General features: G+C 43.2%; 2 protein-coding genes across 3 annotated transcripts; both read right to left on the reverse strand.

Moving 5' to 3' along the window:
• Positions 1–1,140: 1,140 nt before the first annotated feature.
• Positions 1,141–7,926, reverse strand: fam3c (FAM3 metabolism regulating signaling molecule C). 2 transcript variants are annotated; one of them, XM_083907158.1, is made up of 10 exons: positions 7,891–7,926; positions 6,256–6,311; positions 6,058–6,162; positions 4,626–4,652; positions 4,191–4,311; positions 2,945–3,003; positions 2,768–2,818; positions 2,605–2,689; positions 2,381–2,507; positions 1,141–1,962 (listed from the first exon to the last, which is right to left on the reverse strand). In XM_083907158.1, the coding sequence occupies exons 2-10, from the start codon at positions 6,269–6,271 to the stop codon at positions 1,870–1,872; spliced, it is 684 nt and encodes a 227-aa protein (XP_083763284.1). In that variant the 5' UTR covers positions 6,272–6,311; positions 7,891–7,926; the 3' UTR covers positions 1,141–1,869. The 2 variants fall into 2 exon arrangements, with proteins under 2 accessions (XP_083763284.1, XP_083763285.1); XM_083907159.1 differs by lacking the exon at positions 4,626–4,652.
• An 813-nt stretch (positions 7,927–8,739) lies between these two features.
• LOC310941590 (sortilin) lies at positions 8,740–18,970 on the reverse strand (the record flags this gene model as incomplete). The annotated part of the gene is made up of 20 exons (XM_083906776.1): positions 8,740–8,875; positions 10,143–10,249; positions 10,342–10,486; positions 10,565–10,681; positions 10,936–11,128; positions 11,556–11,749; positions 12,293–12,467; positions 12,615–12,714; positions 12,802–12,899; positions 13,625–13,777; positions 15,029–15,089; positions 15,834–15,917; positions 16,000–16,136; positions 16,935–16,981; positions 17,281–17,354; positions 17,438–17,605; positions 17,947–18,043; positions 18,140–18,216; positions 18,305–18,367; positions 18,653–18,970. 20 exons carry the CDS (start codon positions 18,968–18,970, stop codon positions 8,740–8,742), a joined length of 2,544 nt encoding a protein of 847 aa, XP_083762902.1.
• Between the last annotated feature and the right edge of the window lie 1,467 nt (positions 18,971–20,437).

Below are 20,437 nucleotides of genomic sequence, written 5' to 3' on the forward strand. Positions count from 1 at the left end.
GCAGAGACAGGTCTGAGAAAGATGAAAATGTCGAGGTCAAAGGTCAACGGAGAACACACATGTACAGATGTTTCTGGAAAAAAAAAAAAAGGCCAGAACACTTAATATGTTCAGTGGCCTGTGTCAACAGCAAAACCACTACACACACAGGGTGAACTATGAGACAATGGCACCCCCTGCTGGTCAGTTTAGACACACCAGTTGACAGGAATCAGAATGACGTCAACACTGTGATGCACTGAAGTGAGAAAATGCACGCTTACTGATTAAATATGTCAAAGAAACGTGTGCAACAATCACATTTTCTTTATTTGAACAGTGACGGTGCATATGACACACACCGCAGTTAGAGGAACGCGTTACAAAAATCAATTTACAGTATATTCTAACCTTTTTTTGCCAACGATTGTAGATTTATCTAAATATTATTTAATCACAAAGGCACTTATTCACCTCGAACATATGTATTTAAAAGGCGTAATGTGTGTGGCGTTGCATTTGGTCATTTATCCATAGTCTGTATGACCTGTAAATAACGGAAACGGTTAACATTGTCTTGGAAAACGTTGTTGAGATGTTAAGAGTTGGGATTAATGAGTAATAAGACACTGAATATTGACACTGAAACTGTACAGAGGGAACAAACTAGTGCAAATTCTCCTGAACAAAACACGGGAGAAAAACTATGTGGATGCAACGAAATACATAACCGCCACACACATTATAAATATATATATATATAGTACTGTGTAAAGGTCTTAGGCCACCATTAGACTAACAAACATGTATACAGTAGTAGAAAGGTGAAAAAGTGTCAAGTATTTATTGTGAGCCTGGTTCTCTTGGATCTCACCCAGGGTTAACTGGTAAAAAAAAACAAAAAAACAATCTGCGTTTGTGTCGACAGACGTAAAAACAACACGGTGACATGGTGCACTAAGACTTTAACAGTACTGTATATGGATGGGGTGTGTATATATATATATGTGTATGTACACGTATACATATGTGTATACATACATTAGTAAACACATATACATACATATATATACATATACATACACACATATATATACACAAACATTATCATTTATTTTAAGAAATTATATTATTATTATTATTATTACGATCAGCATCATTTCAATGGGGACCCTCTTCAAAAGCACATATGTACAAATTTCACAGTGATTCGGGGGCATTTGATTAAGACATGAAACTCTCCCCCCCCCCTCTCAAAAAAAAAGATCAGCAGTGCAATAATGCGACATGCTATAAAGCTACACTCCGCCGGTCCCTTCTATTCAGTGGCGCTCTACCTACTGGCTGATATTACAAGTTAGTCCATATGAAGCATCTTTGGCTTAGGTCAGATTACCAGATTACATTAATGTCCACAGGCATCGTGAAATCTGAATAATAAAATAAAATGCTTCATGGACTTTTCATGGCGAGCTGATTTTGACAGAGAAAAGAAATACAGGAAGTTCAGAGGTCAAGGGTGTAGGGAGGGAAGGGTGGGTTTTGACGTTATATTTAAATAAAACCCTTTGAGCAAGAGTCGTTTTTAAAAAAAAAATTCTGGGAACTTCTCCTGCAGGCAGCGTCGTCAAAAAAATCAAGAGAGTCCGAGGAAGTCGCATTCTTCGTAGCCCAGGCTCCGTCCACCTCTCGGCGCGGAAATCGATAACGCGTCGTTTTTCCCGTGCACGATTCGCCCGCTACGTTCCTCACGTGCGAGGATGTTCGGAACCAGTTCAAGTCTGAAAACCCGCTATAGAAGTAGTAAAAAAAAAAAAAAAAAAAAAAACAGAAGAAGAAGAAAAGTCTGGTGTGGACCAGCGGTGGGCGGAGTTCTCCTGTTCTCTTCCATCATATCTCGTGTTTTCGCGGTATGCAGCCTTCCATCTCAAGCACCTCAGGCCATCCGTCAAACTTGTTGCTGTCTGGGTTGTTCTTTATATACTGAAGAGGGGAAACACACACACACACACACACACACACCTTTGTAAATTACCCTAAGCAGAAGAAATTCCACAGATGGATAAACACACAACACAATATTGTTTTACACTCGTCAAACAGGTTGGACGCAAATTCAGAGGCGAATAAAAAAAAAACTGGTATTTCAGGAGCTGTTGAGGTTGCACTTTAAGAAGTATTTGCATAGACGGACAATGTTTCTCTCTTGCTACAACCAGGACCAATATGTTTGCTACTTTTTCCTCACAGTCTTTTCCAGCTGAAACATCTCCTTAAACCAAATTCCATCGGGAAAATCTGCATTTTTTTAGCTCCCGTGGCTGCCGTCTATACTACATCCCGTCTTACTATATCTACTTTTAAATAAGAGAGACTATTTTCCTTCTCTGGCCCATGTTACCTGCTCAAACGGACTCTTGGTTTTGATGCCCTTCCCTCCCACAAAGATCCAGTTGTCCCTGAAGCCCAGGTTGGCGATAACCGAGCTGCCCAGCTCGGTTATCAGCTTCCTGGCTTCGTCGTTGAGCCTGCAGACAACAAAGACGACAATTATTTCACGGGGCCACAACATTCAATTTCCAGCAGGGAACGCGTCGGGTCGTGTCGCGTGAAAAAAGAGCTCACTTTGTGGCGGGGTCGTCGAACGAAGCCATCATCACGATGGTGCCGTCTTTGATGTCCGTCAGGAATTTAATGAAGGGGGTCACATCTGCACAAGGTCGCACTCGGTTAACACCATACACAAGCACGTACATGCGTTTTTTATAAACGTCCAAAAAAAACTCACCTCCTGCCCACATATCGAAAGATGCCGTGTTCGTCGTTTGGCCCGAGTTTCCTGTGTAAGAAAAAAAAAAAAAGCAGACCTGATGTTTCATGACAGGAAACGGGCTGAGAATACGGGAGGCGGAGCGTCGCTAACGTGCCACGACACTTATTGAACGACGGCGTGTGACGAGGTTACCGTCGATCAGAGCGATGTTTATTCCTCTCCCCACGTTGTTCTTCACGCCGCTCATGACGCTGTGAAAGAATGACAGGGGTGGGAAATAAGAACAGAATTAAACTATATTGTACCTCCTGTTCCCTGGTTAGCTTAAAAACGACGTGTTACGTCATATGGGTCCGACTTTGGGTAACTTGATGAAGTAAAATTGGATTAAGTATTGTAAAAGTCTATTTTTAGTTGGACTAACGTCAGTTTTGTGTGATATTAGTCATGCTAGTGACGCGGTAGAGTCGTAGAGTCATTTAAATTTACACTACTGAAAATCACTTTTTTTCAATGAATATAACATTAAATGAATTAATGTTAATGTGGTAAATGACTATTCTAGCTGCAAACGCCTGGTTTTAATGGAATATGTACATAGGTGTATAGATTTCCAGTGTTCTCATGGTACATGGTGTTTGCTAATCGCGCTAGTAGGCTATTGGACTATTAGAAAACCCTTGTGCGATGATGTTAGCACAGCTGAAAACTGTTTTGCTGGTTCTTTGACGAAAGCAACGTTTGTAAAAATCCTTATTTCTCTTCATTTTGCGACCCTTTTGATGAATAAAAGTGCGACAACAAAAATGGTATAGGTGACGGCAAACTTTTGAACGCTAGCGTATATAAACACCCTATATACTGTATACACATTCAGCACATATTGCAGCCAACACTGTGTGTATACATCTCCTGATAATGCTAACAATATCACATCCAATACTGATAGCGGTCACGCTGATGCCACCTACGACAAATATTCTGCCCTTGACAAAGAGGAAGTAAACGGCCCATGTGTGTTCCTTGTGTCACTCTTGGTCGACGGTTAGCGCAGCTGCTAACATTCCCAGAACCTTCGCACGTCCTTGTACAAAGACGCCGACGGTCAACAACCAGTGACGGTGTTGACTCTACTCTCGTCTGTTTAATCTGCCTTTATTTGATTGTTGATTTTGCAGACAGGTTTTTTTTAATGATGGTGTTTTCCCTTCTAACTCTTGTGTATGTAAGCGTGAGTGTGTGTGTGTGTGTGTGTGTGTCTACTCTGGCTTTGTTGAGTTCAAGAGGACAAAAAGGTTTATTTTCATTGCTAATTTACTGATCTTAGTTCTTTTTCTGATTTTGGCTTGGTATCAAACTGACAACGAGTTTGCGTCCACGTCCTCGACGTCTGACTTGTCACACACCTACAGTGTATTTCTCATGATTTAAAACTCACATTTTGTCTTCCAGGCACATTCTGGGCCCCACCACGCTGGCTGCTCCACTCACAATCTTGAAGGAAAAGTGCTCCTCCGGACACGACTTAGACAGGCCGCACTTGTTTCTGACAGGCTTTGCTGGGGAACAATTTGTGTAAAATATCATTGTCAGAATTCAATCACACACACAAAAAAAAAACAGGTTACACGAGACGACTGACAAACGAGTGAACAGAAAGTGCAGGTAAAACGTGTTTCTACGGCAGAGCAGGCTACAGCGCTAAAGCACGAAAGCTTAAAAGCTGGGGAGTGATTTGGTGCATCACTCCAGGGGGGTGCAGAGATTTAAAAACAAAAAATAAATTAAATAAATAAAAAGGAGGAACATTTGCGTTCAAGCAGGCGGAGAAGGCGCAGAGAAAAGGTTAGGAATGAAAGGGAAAATCACTTACTGACTAAGTTCCCCGTCACAGACTTTGCTGAAAGGCAAATATTACATATGTTTAAGAGTTACGTCTCTTATCTCTCTCGCTGTAACTTTACACACATTAACATCCTGTCATCAGACCCACGTCTATAAAATCAATCGTATATCGGAATAAAGGGGCGTGGGAGGTGACAGGAGACGCGACCAGGATGCATTTTATTGCTAGACGTCAGTGTGACGTCACAGGAAGAGACGTCCGACACAAGCCGAACAATGCCGCACTATAGATCGGTTAAAAAGACAAAAAAATCTGGGTGGGTTATCTCCTACAATTACCAAGGAAATGTCTAAAATCTCAATATTTAACAGAGGAGTGTGGTGTATTATTGCTGCTCCAGGAAGTGCCACCTGCTCTGGACAGCCTCCAATGCTCTGATGGACCGCTGAAGAGATAACGTCCGATGAAATCAAGGCTGAATCCAATGCTGTGCATATTTTAAATATCAGCATCCTGGTGTGTGTGTAGTCAACAACTTGTCTTTTTTCTTTCTTTTTTTTAAATCACAGCATGTGTTAAGTTTCTTCCTCCTCGTTTCTCCCTGGCGTGTTTTGGATAATGCCTCAATATAAATATTGCTAAGGACTCCTCAGTATGAAGCCGTGCATCTGTCGGCCCTGCAGTTATTTCACAATAAACGACTGAAAAATGGGGTGAAAAATGACTTTCTCTGTCTATTTTTTGCTGTGATAAGCAGGTGACTTGTGGTAAAAAATAAAAAAATAAATAAAACAGCTGCATGGCTCACTCATAAATCCACTTCCTTAATATGAGTGCTGTCACGTGGTAATTTACCGCAGAAAAACTGTTTGTCAGTCAAAATCCAAATGCTCTGTAAAGATGTGGCAATGATCTCTGATTCACTGTAATACGTCCAGGTCTGTAAAGGGCAGTGCCCAGGTCCGGATCCAGACTTTAAGTGATCTGGATTGTGCAAATGGTGCACTAAATAATCCCAGACATGTTAGTCAAACAGCAGCAGCAGCCGCAGATGTCAATCCAGACAAGGGAACGAGATTCAAGGATTAAATGGTTGTTATGACAGGGCTTCACTACGGTTGGTTCTATTTTGTTAAAGGCTCTGTTGCCTTTTGTCCGTTCGTAAGTAATTGGCAAAACCCTGCTGCCAGCTTCACACGATGATATATGATATATGATATATGATATATGATATAGACTCAAAACACTGCTCTACTGACAAAATACGAGAGCTATTGTGTAAAATACAGAGCGTCGAAATAAGTTATTAGTGAGTTAGTTGCACAACACGACATTCCACAACGAGGCAAGACTTTTTTTAAAACATACGCGCCTCAGAATGAGTGAATACGTGTCCTTTACAACACATTCCCAGCTACTCCCTATTAAGAGTGTCAGGAGCGGAGGTGAGGTCACTCACACGCGATGGTGCCCAGTTTAAAGTCCATGTTGATCTCCAGCAGCTGGAACGTCAAAAACACAGCCAGGAAGAACGCCGTGACGAGCGCGACCAACTTCATAAAACCTGGAAAAGACGTAAAACATAGAGATTAGAAGATTAAGAGTATATATATATATATGGATTTTTCCTGATGTGTGTTTTAAGAGGTCCACTCACTTGCAGTCCGGATCATCTTCGCTCGTGCCCAGCCTCTTTTTCCCACAAAAAAGTACCTGTAGCAATGAAACAATCAGTTCAATCCAGTGGTTTTTTAATAGTCAGATCCACATTTTTAAAAAAGGTCCAGCGCATTACATTCAGCAGGGTTGGAATTTAGAAGAAAATAAAGACAGTTCGGTTTTCCGTGGCCGTCGTTTGAATGGGTACCGTAGTGTGACACTGAGGCTTTGAAATGCGCTTCAAAGCACTGAAGTAAAATTCCTTTGAACCATTTGTGACGTCCGAAGCAGCAACTTGTTTGAATCGCCTGACTGGTTCAAGGTCTGTTTCCTTGTGAGCGAGTGTTTTTTTTTTTTCCAAATGTGGAGAAGTTGTGAGCCAAAAAAAGAAAGGGAAAAAAAGAAACCGGTTCAGTGCTTCACAAAAGCTTCATTTGTCCAACGCTAGGTCGACCAAGAGATGTAATGCTGCCGTCCACAGCTCAACCCGCAGGTCGTCTGAACACATTCATCCTTCATTTCCTAGACAAACCTTTATATCGATCATTCATTTCCTCTCACCAATGCTTCTTTAACCAGTTCCTCTTCCATTTCATTTCCTCCTGAGCTCATTTCTTTAACCGTAAATATGCAGCAATAACGCGTCCACGACCACGTCACGTCACGACGACAGGGCCCTCGATTTCCCCCCCATCCTTCAGCAACCATCACTGGCATTATTTATGCATCCTTTCCCACAAGAAGAACACCAGCTCACACCCATGACCTGAAATGTGAAACCTGTGTGTAATTCGAAAATGATTAACAAACACGCCAAAAGCCAGGCCCTTGCTGACACTGGATCTCTGGAACATCTCTGCAAAACATTATGATTAACTTGGACTGATATACTTTTGAATTTGGACTGGTGGGTTATCTTCAAGCAGAGATAAGTCCACTTTTGTCTCTGGAGAGCAGACAGATCCAATTACAGCGTTCCGCTCCAGCCAAATGCTTTGTGAAAGAGTATTGTCTCATGGAGTTGTGTTTGATGGCACTTAAACTAACCCACAAGTGTATAGGCCCAATGTTTACTCCTAATATTTACAGGGTAATTCTCCCCTCTTCCAACAAGTCAGGCTGGGACAGTTGTTGGAGAAGCTTCTAAGGCACTTTTGCCTGCACCTTGCCCGTTTTCAGCAGCAAAAAAACACATATAGTCATACAGTGAACCTTTTCCTTGTCTGGTTAATCATTGAAATGATAAGTTCAATCCATTTTTCGGGTTCTATTCACCGAGGGGACGCCGTCACAGCAGCTGGCGCACGGTTGCCTCCATGTCATGACGCTGGTTGCTAACTGCAGACACGGGACGCACTTTTTTTCCCCCATTTTTGCTCTTTCAAAAGTCAACGCGTGTTTATTTCGTGCTGAATAACTCCCACGAACAGTCGTTGTCATTCAGATAGCGGACTGTGGCGTTAGCTCGGAAGCTAACTTTTTTTTTTTTTTAAAGGGCTGCGTTGTTGAGCCTTTCGCGTGTAACTTCCTCTCTCCTCCGGGCTTTTTAAAAAAAAAAAACACTGTAAACAACGTGTTTATGTTGTCATTGTCATAAAAAATAATAATAATAATAATAAACATCACAACTCACCGCTGGATCACCGCCAGGTGTGTTCGTACCTGTGTGACAGTGGGGAGAGTTGGGCTCACTGTGCCCCGTCCCGATGTCGCTGTGGTACAGTCTGTTTGGTGTGGGAGTAATGACAGCTGAGCTGGTCGGAGACGGCGAGATGCTCCACTCTGTCGAAGAAACCGAAGAATAACGTGAGGTCAAACACTTACCTGCCCGTCTTCCATGTCAGATTATCACAGCAACAGCAGCTCTTCCTCTTCCTGGTTAGTAATGTGTATAATCAAATTATTACCGAATTGCGATTGGAAATATGTATTATGATACATTATTCATCATTTGGACGTTTGTCTTTCACGTAACGTCACGTAGTACGACATCGTGTCAGTGCAGGATCTTTGCAGTCACTTCCTGCTTTCTTCTTCTTCGCTGCCCACTTTTACACAGACGGGACACGTTTCAGCGAAACTAGCGCCATCTAACGGACGGACACTCACACTGGTGTAGTTTGCAATAATTTATTTTGTCACAAATGCACATGTTAAGGATTGTCCTGCTTGTTTTTTTCACATTGAACATACATAAATGTGTGGTGCAAAACAGTGAAAAAAAAAAAAAAAAAAAAACTGTACATGTTAAAAACCAAGCAAAGTAAAGCAATGAAATGAAAGCTCAATAAATTAAGACATTAACAATTTCCAGAAGGATGATCTGGTCCAAATATGAAGGATTAATCTCGACCAAACGCAGCACAGCTGGTCAATCTCACATCTGTTGTCATGTGTCATTGGATAAGGTCCTGTCAGATAAATAAAGAACAAAGTAAAAGCACGTTTTCGGCTTGCAACAACAACATTAAAAGAGTAACATTTATGTGATCGCGACGCTCACGTCGTCCGAGTCGTGTTGGCAGACGGCGCCGTTCCGGCTCGTGCCGTTTTCAAGTTCGTTGATGCAGTTGTTGTCCTCCTGGATCTGGAGGTTGGAGAAACGGTACACTGGTGACCTGCAGAGCGAATCAGAAAACCACAAATAAATAAATAAGTAAACAAAGGCTTATTTGTAGCACAAGGATGTGTGCATGACATACAAGGATGTGTACAGTGTGCACGTGCAGTATAAGAAGAGAGGACCAGAGCTGCAACTAATTATTATTATTATTATTTTCATAATCGATTAATATGTCAAGTAATTTCTCTGTTAATCGAGTAATCGTTAGGTCGACACAATGTCGTCCACCTACAAAAATGATTCCGTTTTAATGATTTCTTTGTCGTATGGAGCAAAGAAACCAGACAATATTTACATTTCAGAAGCTAAAACGGTCATACTTCTTGTTTTAATTGACGATTCATTTAGTAGCTTAGCTTCAAACGAATTAGCGCACAGGCGCTGATCAGACGACTGACGTCAGCTAAGGAGGCGGTTGCTATGTAGCCACGTGGAAACCGGTCTTGGAACCCACTGATCTTGGTTAGTGTGTTTTTGACGCAAGGGCGCTAATACTACTAATGCTATAAACTCCTGTAAAGTGTGCTACGTTCAGGAGACAAAACGATATATAGTTTAGCAACCTGAAGCCAAACTGTTTTGCTAATTTTCCTGACTGAAACTAGCAAACATGATGAGCTAACGTTAGTTGACGTTGTATTTTCCAGTAAAAAAGTGACTTCAGGTAGTGAGCAAGTGCGTCTATACGCTTTTTAACTGCTCACCGGCTAGCGTTAGCTGGTTAGCTAGGTGGGCGCGGTGTCAGACAATTATCCTGTGTTAAAATGGCCAGATTTGAGCCAATGGTCCTTCAGACCTTTTTTTTTTACACTAAAGGGGTTAGGTTACATACAAATACACTGTTTTTAGTGTCATCATTTTATTTTCGTTGTCAAAATTTAGGCCATTTAGGCCAATTTGCTGTTTGTTTCTGTTCTGTTTACATTATAAAACCGTTACAATACTGCGGGCCGTACAAAATCTGACCCGAGGGCCGTGATTGGCCCCGCGGGCTGGACCTTGGACATGCACCTGACTTATTTTGGCTCTCTTTTTTGGTGACATAATGTCTACAAAAGAGAAAAAGTGGTGCGTTTTTAGGGCCATATCTAAAGTACACAGGCAAATCTTTTTGGCCTGCACTACAACCATGTGTATGCAAACCCACGCCCTTGTGTGTGTGTGTGTGTGTGTGTGTGTGTGTGTGTGTGTGTGTGTGTGTGTGTGTGCGTGCGTGCGTGCGTGCGTGCGTGCGTGCGTGCGTGTGTGTGAGACCAGCTCACCTGTTTCTATAAACCACTCCCCTGACGGCGAGCAGAGCGGAGACGACAGCGACCAGGACGACGGCTCCCGCTCCGGCACACACCAGGATCAGCACCAGCCTCTCTCGCTGCACACACACACATACACACATATCCACACAACAGTCGTTATTTACTCGGAAAAACTTGAAAAGGATTAAATCGACAGAATGGACTCTACCGGTGTGTCAAAGACTGTTTCCGGAGACACGGACAACGCAGGCGAACCAGGAGTGGGTTTCACGCCACACGGTCTGATGACGGTCTGAACTGCGAGCTGAGGCGTGAAGCCGCCCTCGCACTTATCACTCGGCACCTTGCGATACCTGCGGGCATAATTCAGAAAAGCTGTGAGCGTGTGCACGATTTACTGTTTTAAAGTGAATTGCGAATTGTTTTTTTACCCCGCTGTGAGGAGCTCGTCCTCCTGTCCGTCCAAACAGATCTCCAGAGTTTTATTGGCAGAGTTGGGTTGTCTCACACACTCGGATGTGTTGGGGTGATGGTAGTAGCCGTAGTCGCTGTAAAAAAGAAGTGTGATTTTAATAATTGTGTTTAAATGTCAAGAAAATACAGAATATATTGAATAGACAAATCAAAATCTTAATCCCCCATCCTATTATTTTAGGTAAAATAATATTAAAATATAGATAAGATACTGTCATTAAAAAGAATTTAAAAAACAACTAGGTCTGATAGTTTTGCTTGACAGAGCTTAACAAGCTAATGGTCTCCATGATGCTGGGGGAAAATGCACTTTCTCTTACTGACTTACCATAAGTAATCGTCTCTTGTGCACAGGCAGGGGCTTTGCGTCTTGCTCACCACGAAGCTCTTCCCGTTACGGCACACAGACTCTTTCTTCAGCTTCCTGTACGTCTCCTTCACGCCCAGGACGCAACCTTTCCTCGCCGGGTCCTTCCCCTCGGTGGAATGAGCGAGCCACTCCTCGTAGTCCTGGTCGCTACCTGAGAAAACGCACCATTTAAACGGTGTGACGTACGGTTCCAATTTCAAATGTAACGCGCAAAATTGCCAGATATTGGACTTTATTCTGGAAAAAATGGACAAAAGCACTTAGTTACAGGACTTTTTTTTTGAGAACCACTGCACTCGTTGCCATTAAATAGCAACAGGCCAAAAATAGCTGTATTCTAACAGAATTAAGTAAAAAAAACATGAGTTTTCGTAAATAAATGGAGCAGGAGGTTAAATGAAAGCGTGTGAGGTCTGTGGAATGTATCAGAAATTTAAAAAAAAAAGAGGAAGAACATGTTTAAGGCCTTTTAGGTTTAGGTAAGTGAAAGCCCTGGAGAAAAAAAACACTCCAACCACCAGGTGGCAGCATGCCCTGTAAGGAGCTGACAGTTAGATTAAGGACTAAATGCAGCTCACACTCTCTGGTGATGAGGCTCTGGAAGTCGATAGTGACGGCCACCCACATGGGTTGCCCGTCGTCCTCGGGCCGGAAACCCCAGACGCTGACATTCATGGCCTTGGTGCCCGGTTCTGACGCCAGACCGGCGAAGAAGAAGGGCTGCTCTGTGAAGTTATACGACTTCCAGCAGTGGCCCTCGTCTGTGGAGAATCTGGTGATGAAAGAAAACCCCCCCAAAAAATGAGTACGCCTGGATTTATTTTGATTTTATAGCTGCAGAATTGTCAAAAAATGTTCATTCAAGCGTTTGAGGATGCCCGGTACTGAGAAGCTAACGTCACAAACGTGTGATGCGCTGGTGAATCTGAGGTCCTGAAGGGTCTACCTAACCCTAACCCTAGTCCTGAGGGTCTACCTAACCTAACCCTAATCTTAGTCCTGAGGGTTTACCTAACCCTAACCCTAGTCCTGAGGGTCTACCTTACCCTAACCTTAGTCCTTAGTGTCTACCTAACCCTAACCTTAGTCCTGAGGGTCTACCTAACCCTAACCCTAGTCCTGAGGGTCTACCTAAGCCTAGTCCTGAGGTTCTACCTAACCCTAACCCACACCAAGCTCTATTTCTTTGATTTCTAGGCATCTATCCATCCATCTTCTACCACTTTATTCTCCATAGATATATCGCAGAAGGTCAAGGAGTTACGCTAATCAAAAGTATGCGGGTTAAATTGAATTTAAAAAATCCACTTTGTACTTAATCGTCTTGACTTGTCCTTCGTGCTGGGCCTCCACGGCCACAATCAGACCCCCGGAGTCCAGTATGCTGTAGTGGTGAGGGCCCCTCAGTGTCCCCCTCCAGGTGTAACCGCCGTCCGAGGAAACAAAGACGTCGGGGTGCTGCGACGACGACAGGGAATCGCCCACTGTGCCTGGAGAAAGGAGGAAATGATCTACCAATTTACTGTTTTAATCTTTATTACACTACATTCACAGCTGCTAGCAGGGTCATCAAGAGGTCGATGTAGGTCGGAATGTTGACGGTCCTTTCCGGGTTTTTCTGGGTTAAGTAACCTTACCGTGGGCAATAACCAGACCGACCGCCTTCGGCTCGGTCAGCGCGAGCATGGGGACGATCCTGTTGTTCCGGCTGTGTTCTCCGTGTATGTGAAGGTTGCACTGATTTACAAAACAAACGCACAGTGAGCAACGACTGACGTGACGGCCATCATCGTGCGCGGTGCACAGTCGTGTCCCCCTTCGTACCTTCTTGGTTTGCTCACTGCAGTCCACGTTCTCCGGCTTGTTGAGCTGTCGCCACTTCCCTCCTCTGTTAAAGGAAATGACAGAGCGTATGCGGCCGTCTGCAACAACAAAGAAACAGTGTCTAAGTCGGGATTATTCTGAATTAAATGAAACAAAAAACAAGCCAAGACGATAACACTTTGATATGAAGGTATACGAATATGTCAGGAATGAAAAAGAAGTTGATGGGACTGATCCGTTAAATGGATTTGTTGCGTATTTGTTGCTTATTTTTGACGATCAAGTGCAAAGCCATGACAGAAAAATTTGAGATTACTCCACTGTCAGACATGGAAATACTATTGTACGAAGTTGGCAACCCTACGGTGATGTGGTGTCCTTTGTGTCCGACATTGTTGGGCGCACTTAATCGCATAAAGAAACATTACATTTACATTTGACGTAAAGGTATAAACACGATTTGATTGGCTAACATTTATCGACTTCTGACACAGCGCGAGTAAAGTCAAACAAAGGAGCCCACTGAGTATTGATTATGCTTCCTTTTCCCCACTTCCAACTTTCAATATCTGGCAGTTATTCAACCATTTAGGGAATGACAGTACCGAGAAGCCGTCCTGAGAACTTACGGTCATTACCGTAATGACACACAGCATTACGGTAATGAGTCGTACGCATGCTAAATCATGTCTGCGACAACAGGACGATAACAGAAGGGTTAGTGATGAGGATATGTTTAGATATTGAAGCCAAGTTGTCCTTTAAGATGGAAACTTGTACTTGTTGCAGACAAAAACCTCGAAAACAGTTGAAAACAGCCTACCCGTGTCAAGTTTATTAGTCAGGTAAACTCCTCTCAGTGACGTGATGTTGGTGAAGTCGCTCTTCCTCTGCCCGTCAAACAGGTGGCGCTCCAGCGACTTGGTGAACAAGATCCCGCGGTCGTCGGACGTGTACATGGTCCCGAAGAAGGTGTCTGCAAAAAAGAGAAACGCGTCATCTCTGTCCTAACACCTAGTGGTGTAATCAAGTATTACACATTTATATCAGGAAGCTGCAGTTTGTTTGAGTCTTAGTTTAAAGTATTTTTTGCAGTTTTATTCACTGACAACTGTTCAGTGTCGTAATGTAACAAAGTACAAATACTTTGTTGCCGTACAAAAGTCACATATGTGTACTTTAATTTATTTGTATTTTGAGCATGTTTTTGTCAAATTTTTGACGACTTATACTAGTATATACTTTATACTAGTATATACTTTTATACTTTTATATTTCAAGGTACTTTACACAAGACTGCTACTATTGTAATTTCCCTGTTACTCAATTCAACACCTGTGTGGAATTGAAACACTAAAATCTTCATCATCATCTTCACTGAAATGAACAAAAGTGTGGCTGTGTTTCTCTGTTTTTGTGTTATTATGTTATGATGTTATCACAAACCACATTTCCTCCTGACTGGTGCAAACAGGATGTGGTAACTACTCTTTGTTTCTCTCGTTTTCTCAACATTTCAAAAGAAACCGAAACAAAGAACTTCAAGTTTCCCTTTGACCTTTGAATTCGCTCTTTTTTTTAATGCTGTTTTGAACCAAAATAAAGCCTCACACTGGGAAACGATCAGCTTTAAAGGTGCTAGAAGTCTTTAGATTTGGTCTTTTGTTGGCAAGAGTGAGAATTTAATGATATATGAACCTATTCCAGCGCCTGTTTTGTGTGTCTGTGTGTGTGTGTGCTTGTGTTACACCCTGATGCCAAGATATGTTTGTCAGCTTTTACGGTGTAACCTAAATCTCCTTCCCTCCCTCCAAGCCAACAAAGGATAAAACAAAAGATCCACCTCCTATATGTCTGATGTTTATCGCACAAAAAAAAAAAATTGTGACAACAACAACAATAATAATAAAAACGACAAAGACGACAAAATAGACGTGACTGAGAAATGCGGGGGGGGGAACAGAAGAGGGCGGGAACAAAGCTGACCGTCGACGCACAAACACACTCAGCGCGACGGAATGATTCGTCAGCGTTCACCAGAAACTTGTGAAACCAGTCCTGCTCTTTTACCGTTGAGCTTTTCCGTTACAACAGGTGTGTGTGTGTGTGTGTGTGTGTGTGTGTGTGTGTGTGTGTGTGTGTGTGTGTGTGTGTGTGTGTGTGTGTGTGTGTGTGTGTGTGTGTGTGTGTGTGTGTGTGTGTGTGTGTGTGTGTGTGTGTGTGTTACCTCCTGGGTTGTCCACATGCATGAAGAGCATGTCCTCATCCCCGTCCAAGATGGAGTAGAACTGCAAACAAACACGCAAGAAAAATGTAAATAATAAAACAACATTGCGACGACTGGTTTATTCTTATTCCTTTATCTCATCGTCGTGAGATAATGTGTTTGTTTGTGCTGTCAGCAAGATGTGCAGGGTGTGTGTGTGTGTGTGTTTATATCTTTGTGAGGTCCAAAAAACATACAAACCTATCATTGTGGGGACATTTTGGCCGGGCCTCACAACTTAAAAGGGCCTTTTTCAGGGTTAAGACTTGGTTTTAGGGTTCGGGTACTTTGAGGTGTCCTCACTAAGACATCAAAACCGGTTTGTGTGTGTGAGTGTGTGGCAGGGTTATTGTAGTCCACGAAAACGAAGTTGAAAACTAAAACTAGCCGTGAAAAAAATGCAAAACTAACTCAAATTAAACTGGATTGTAGATAAATTCTACTTCGTCTTAGTTCTTCCAAAACTACACTCTTAGAAATAAAAGTGCCAAGTAGAACCATATAAGGTTTTTCGGCTTGTCCTCATAGGAGAACCCTTTTTGGCTCCAGGTAGAACTTTTTCCACCTGGAACCCTTTTGGATGCTTCCACCAAGAACCCTTTATTCAGGAAAGGGGTTTTAAAGGGTTCTCTGGATCAAAATGGTTCTGACTGGAACCATAAGTGTTACCAAGAACCCTTGAAAAAGCTAGAACCTCAGCCCTCGTAGAAGAACCCTCTACCAAATCATTTGCTGAATTAACTAAAACTAAAAAGATATCCATCACCTGCTCAGTGGAAGCAGAAGGCAGCAGCGCTCGACTGAAGGTGTCTCCTTGGTCTGACGAGAAGTACATGACCCGCGGGGATCTCTGCGAACACAATAACGAAAATTCACGGAGATTAATCACGAGGGTTTTAACGACGTGTCGATATAGAACTTTCCCCATTTACCGAATCTTCCATCACGGAGAAGAAGAGGAAGGCTCCGATGTAGCCGAAGCTGTAGACGTCCTCGTGGATCACGGTGAAGCTTTTGCCCAGGTCCTTCGTCTTCTTCAGGACTAAGTCTCCGCGCTCGTCCGCCTCCACTGCGGTGACAGAAAAAAAAACAGACAAAGAATCGCAGACACTGCGTGAAAGGTCCACTGTGAAGGAATCAGTGACATCTAATGGTGAGACTGCGTATTGCAACAAAAGGGGAGGACTCCTGCTCTTATAGCTCTTGTGCTCCATAACATCAGGGAACTACGGTGGCCCTCACATCCAAAACAGTGTGTTGTTTTGCATAGTAAAGTTTCTGTCGCAAAAAATTCTAAAGCACTTCCGACTGGTTTGTCCGTTTGGGCCGTTGTAGAAAACTGGGTCATTCGACCTCGCCCAATGACCCAGTGAGCTTCCAGGTTGCTTTTAAAGTCTAAAGGTCCTGGTATACTTCCGCCCCACCACTAGGTGGCGTATTAAACCTCACTCAACGAGGAGAATAAACATTTCGACAACAGAAGAAGTAGCCTCGAACTGGCGATCCACCCCTGCCCGACTGGCCTTTCATCTGTGAACCAGACGTGACGTGTAGCATCGTTCTCTTCTTCTTTGGAAGGAATGCGTCCTATTCCTTGTGCCCAGATTTATATCGCCACCCGATGGTGACGTGGGATACTACAAGACCCTGACGGGGAAGTATACCAAGGCCTTAAAGGAGAATCCAGTGAGAATTCAGCTCGATTTTGATCACCTGAGCTCTGAACGTGAACTCTGAGACGAGCGCCGAACAGTAGCTACATGTCGTTTATTGTTTATTACAGCAAATTTATTTCTTTATGCTTCCTTCTTAGCAGGCGCAATAAAGAGCCATATATGGGTGCATTTTGTGTTTCGGATTTTCCTACCCGCGTCTACTCGACTGCAGCTGAAGAACAAGTTGACACCGGCTCCCCTGGTGGCGAGAAGAAACATTTCACGTTTTAATTTCACTTAATTAACGTTATTAAAAAAGCAAAATACTGGCGTGAAATTATTACAACAGCATAGACTGTATATGCTAGCTTGTGTAGCAGCTACTGCACAGAAGGCAATTTCAAGTGTATTTACTGTAATAAACAGACATTAAATACGTCAATGTGAAAGTGTTACAGGTCAGATCTACAGATCATTATGTGTATTACTACGTGAGAACATCAACAGTATACGTGGCAGTGGTTGAAGTGTGTGATATGACTTCCTGTTTACTCTCACCACGAGAAAGAATGCACTCCATCATGCACTTTTGTCCATTTGGCACCAAAGTCCAGCGAGAGCCACAGGCCGCCCTGCGCGTCGGAGAAACATGTTTACCTTTTGAGGCGTGGGTTTGATTACGCAAAGGAAAGAAAGGAAGAAAGAAAGAGCTCACGTCGATGCTCAGCGCCACAAGGTAGTCGCGGTTGAGGAAGTGGTTCGTGATCGGCTGAGCCAAGTGGAAAGGCAGCTGGGTGAACTTGAAGGTGGCGCCGGCGTCCGTGGAGGTGAAGATGATCCCGCCAGGGTTGTCCACCACCGGAGTGTCGGCCGTCAGTATCACCTGTGTGGAAATTAGATACAGGGTGTGTCACGTTCAAGTTTAGTTTGTTTCTACGCTCTTAGAAATAAGGGTTCCAAAAGGGTCCTGAGGTTCTATACCTGGTACCATTTTGCTTCTGAAAAACCCCAAAGAAAGGGTTTTTCAAGGGTTCTTGGTAACACTAATGGTTCCAGTAAGAACCATTTTGAGCCAGAGAACCCTTTAAAACCCCTTTCCTGAATAAAGGGTTTTTAAAAAGGTTCTTGGTGGAACCCTTGGTGGAAAGCCGGAACAGAATAGAAGAACACTTCTGGTGTGTGAAGGCCACAATCTTGAACTTCTCAGGATTTGCCCGAACTCACCGAGCTTCCCGGGCCAACGCTGACTCCAAACTCCTCCTTGATGAATGTGTTGTTGATCCGATCGGAAATGTCATGGAAGGACTTTCCGTAATCCGTGCTGTTGTCGAGAGAGAGAGACAGACGATAGAAAGTCAAGCTCTGCTTACTCTGAATGAACTTGGGACAAAACACGTTGGGGGCGACTCGGACTCACCTCCTGTAAAGTCGAGACGAGCCTCCGTCGTGGTAAGTGTCGAGAGGAACGCTGATCGTGGAAAGCACCAAGACCACCTGAGAAATGCGGTCAAAAGTGAACGTGGCAACGACTTAAAGTCTGGTTTTTCTTCCATGCTTTGCAATATTATACAGAAATACTCACCCCTGTGCCTCCGCCAACCCATGTGAGAATCACATAGGAGCCATCGTCACCGTTAAACCCTGTCTGGAAGAGCGAGAGCAGAGAAAACCTCCGTCAATTATCACATTTTTTTCAAAATAAAGTTTGTTTTATTGACACATTTTCCACTTTTTTGGCTGAACAAACCATGATTTTGAAGTCTTTCTTTGCTTATTATGAAGTAATAAATCACTTGTCCATGTTTATTTATCAGGAGAGTGAGTATGTGGACATTGAACCTTGCTTTTCTTTTCTTGTCACCAAACCCTTCCCAGCTCCAGATCAATGTCACACACACACACACACACACACTTTAAAAACACACCTCACCTCGTGCCTATTGTCATCCAGAACTCTGTGTTCTGCTGGGGTGAGCGCGAGCCTGCAGGAGGTGAATGGAGGACCGTGAGAAAGGAGCCTGGACGCGCCTGATGATGATGATGATGATGATGATGATGATGGTGGGTTGTTGGTGTCTCTTCTGGGGCGTGTGCGCACTTGCGCCCGGCTCTCATCATCATCATCTTCATCCCGCTGCTGCTGCTGCTGAGTCCCGTGGAAAGTCACCGTCCTCCCCCCGCGGCGCCTGCCTTCTGCGGCCGCAAGACAGACGCACAAGACACCGAGGACCACGAGTCTCCAGACCATTGTCCGATGGGCTGAGTTCCACCGACTCTGACTCACTTGGTTCCTCTGCGCTCTGAAGTCAAAGTAGGGGTGGGAAGTGTTTGCACGGGTCATTAACATAAAGGAGAAAAAGTGCTGAGTGAAGGGAGTCTTGAGCCAGCAGCAGGTGTTTGTGCCCGCATCCAAGTGACCTGAGCCGCAGGGAGGACTCACATTTGAAGGAAACGCACCTTGTGGCCACTGCGGGAACCAGTGCGAGAAATTAGAGGCATGACCTCATTGTTTAGGTTCAGTTGTGATATTTACCTGTGATATTTACCTGTGCTGTAAGTAATGTTGAAAATATGAAATATGAAAGTGGAGAAAAAGACATGTGAGAGGGTCAGACTGGGTCACTTTTTAGGGAGAACTTCCCTCGCGGTAACTTTGCATTCCCTCGGAAAACGCAATATTTTGGGTTTTATCGCAATAACTTTGCGTTTTCTCGCAATAAAGTTGCATTACCTCACAATACTTTTGTGTTCTATCGCAACAACTTTGCGTTCTACTTTTGAGTTCTATCGCAATATTTTGGGTTTTTATGGCAATAACTTTGCGTTCCCTCACAATATCTTGCAGTTTTCTCGCAATAACTGCGTTCCCTCACAATACTTTTGTGTTCTATCACAATAACTTTGCGTTTTCTCGCAATAACTTTGCGTTCTATCGCAACAACTTTGCGTTCCCTCTAAATATGTTGTGTTCTTTCGCAATATTTTTGCGTTCTATCCCAATAACTTTGCGTTCCCTCACAATATCTTTGCATTTTCTCGCAATAACTGCGTTCCCTCGCAATACTTTTGTGTTCTATCACAATAACTTTGCGTTTTCTCGCAATAACTTTGTTCCCTCATAATATCTTTGCGTTTTCTCACAATAACTTTGTGTTCCCTCGTGATATCTTTGCATTTTCTTGCAATAACTTTGCGTTTTATCGCAATAACTTTGCGTTCCATCACAATATCTTTGCATTTTCTTGCAATAACTTGGTTCCCTTGAAATACTTAGTGTTTTCTCACAATATCTTTGTGTTCCCTCACAATATCTTTGCCGTTTGTCACAATATCTTTGCGTTCCGTCCCAATATCTTTGCGTTTTCTCGTAATAACTTTGCATTCCATCACAATATCTTTGCATTTTCTTGCAATAACTTGGTTCCCTTGAAATACTTTTGTGCAATATCTGCATTCCCTCACAATACGTTTACGTTCTATAGCAACAACTTAGCGTTCCCTCAAAAAACGTATACTTATATGTGGCATTGGTCATATAAAATATAATAACACTCATGATTTGTGCTGTTTCTGTCGGTTTTTGACAGGTATAGAGTGGGCTCAGATTGACATGCTCGACCATAGCACTCTCATGGCTTTGCATGCTATTGCGTCACAGTTAAAAGCAGAGATCTGAGGCGAAATGAAGTCATGCAACGCTTTTGAAGAACTGGCA

Source organism: Microchirus variegatus (genome assembly GCF_963457635.1).
Source record: "Microchirus variegatus genome assembly, chromosome: 20".
NCBI classification, from domain to species: Eukaryota; Metazoa; Chordata; class Actinopteri; order Pleuronectiformes; family Soleidae; genus Microchirus; species Microchirus variegatus.

Coding starts and splice junctions, on each gene's coding strand:
- fam3c (XM_083907158.1), bottom strand. Junction 4,653..6,057: donor TAAACTGGGCACCATCGCGT/GTGAGTGACCTC, acceptor TTTGCCTTTCAG/CAAAGTCTGTGACGGGGAAC. Junction 3,004..4,190: donor ATGTGCCTGGAAGACAAAAT/GTGAGTTTTAAA, acceptor ATTCTTTCACAG/CGTCATGAGCGGCGTGAAGA.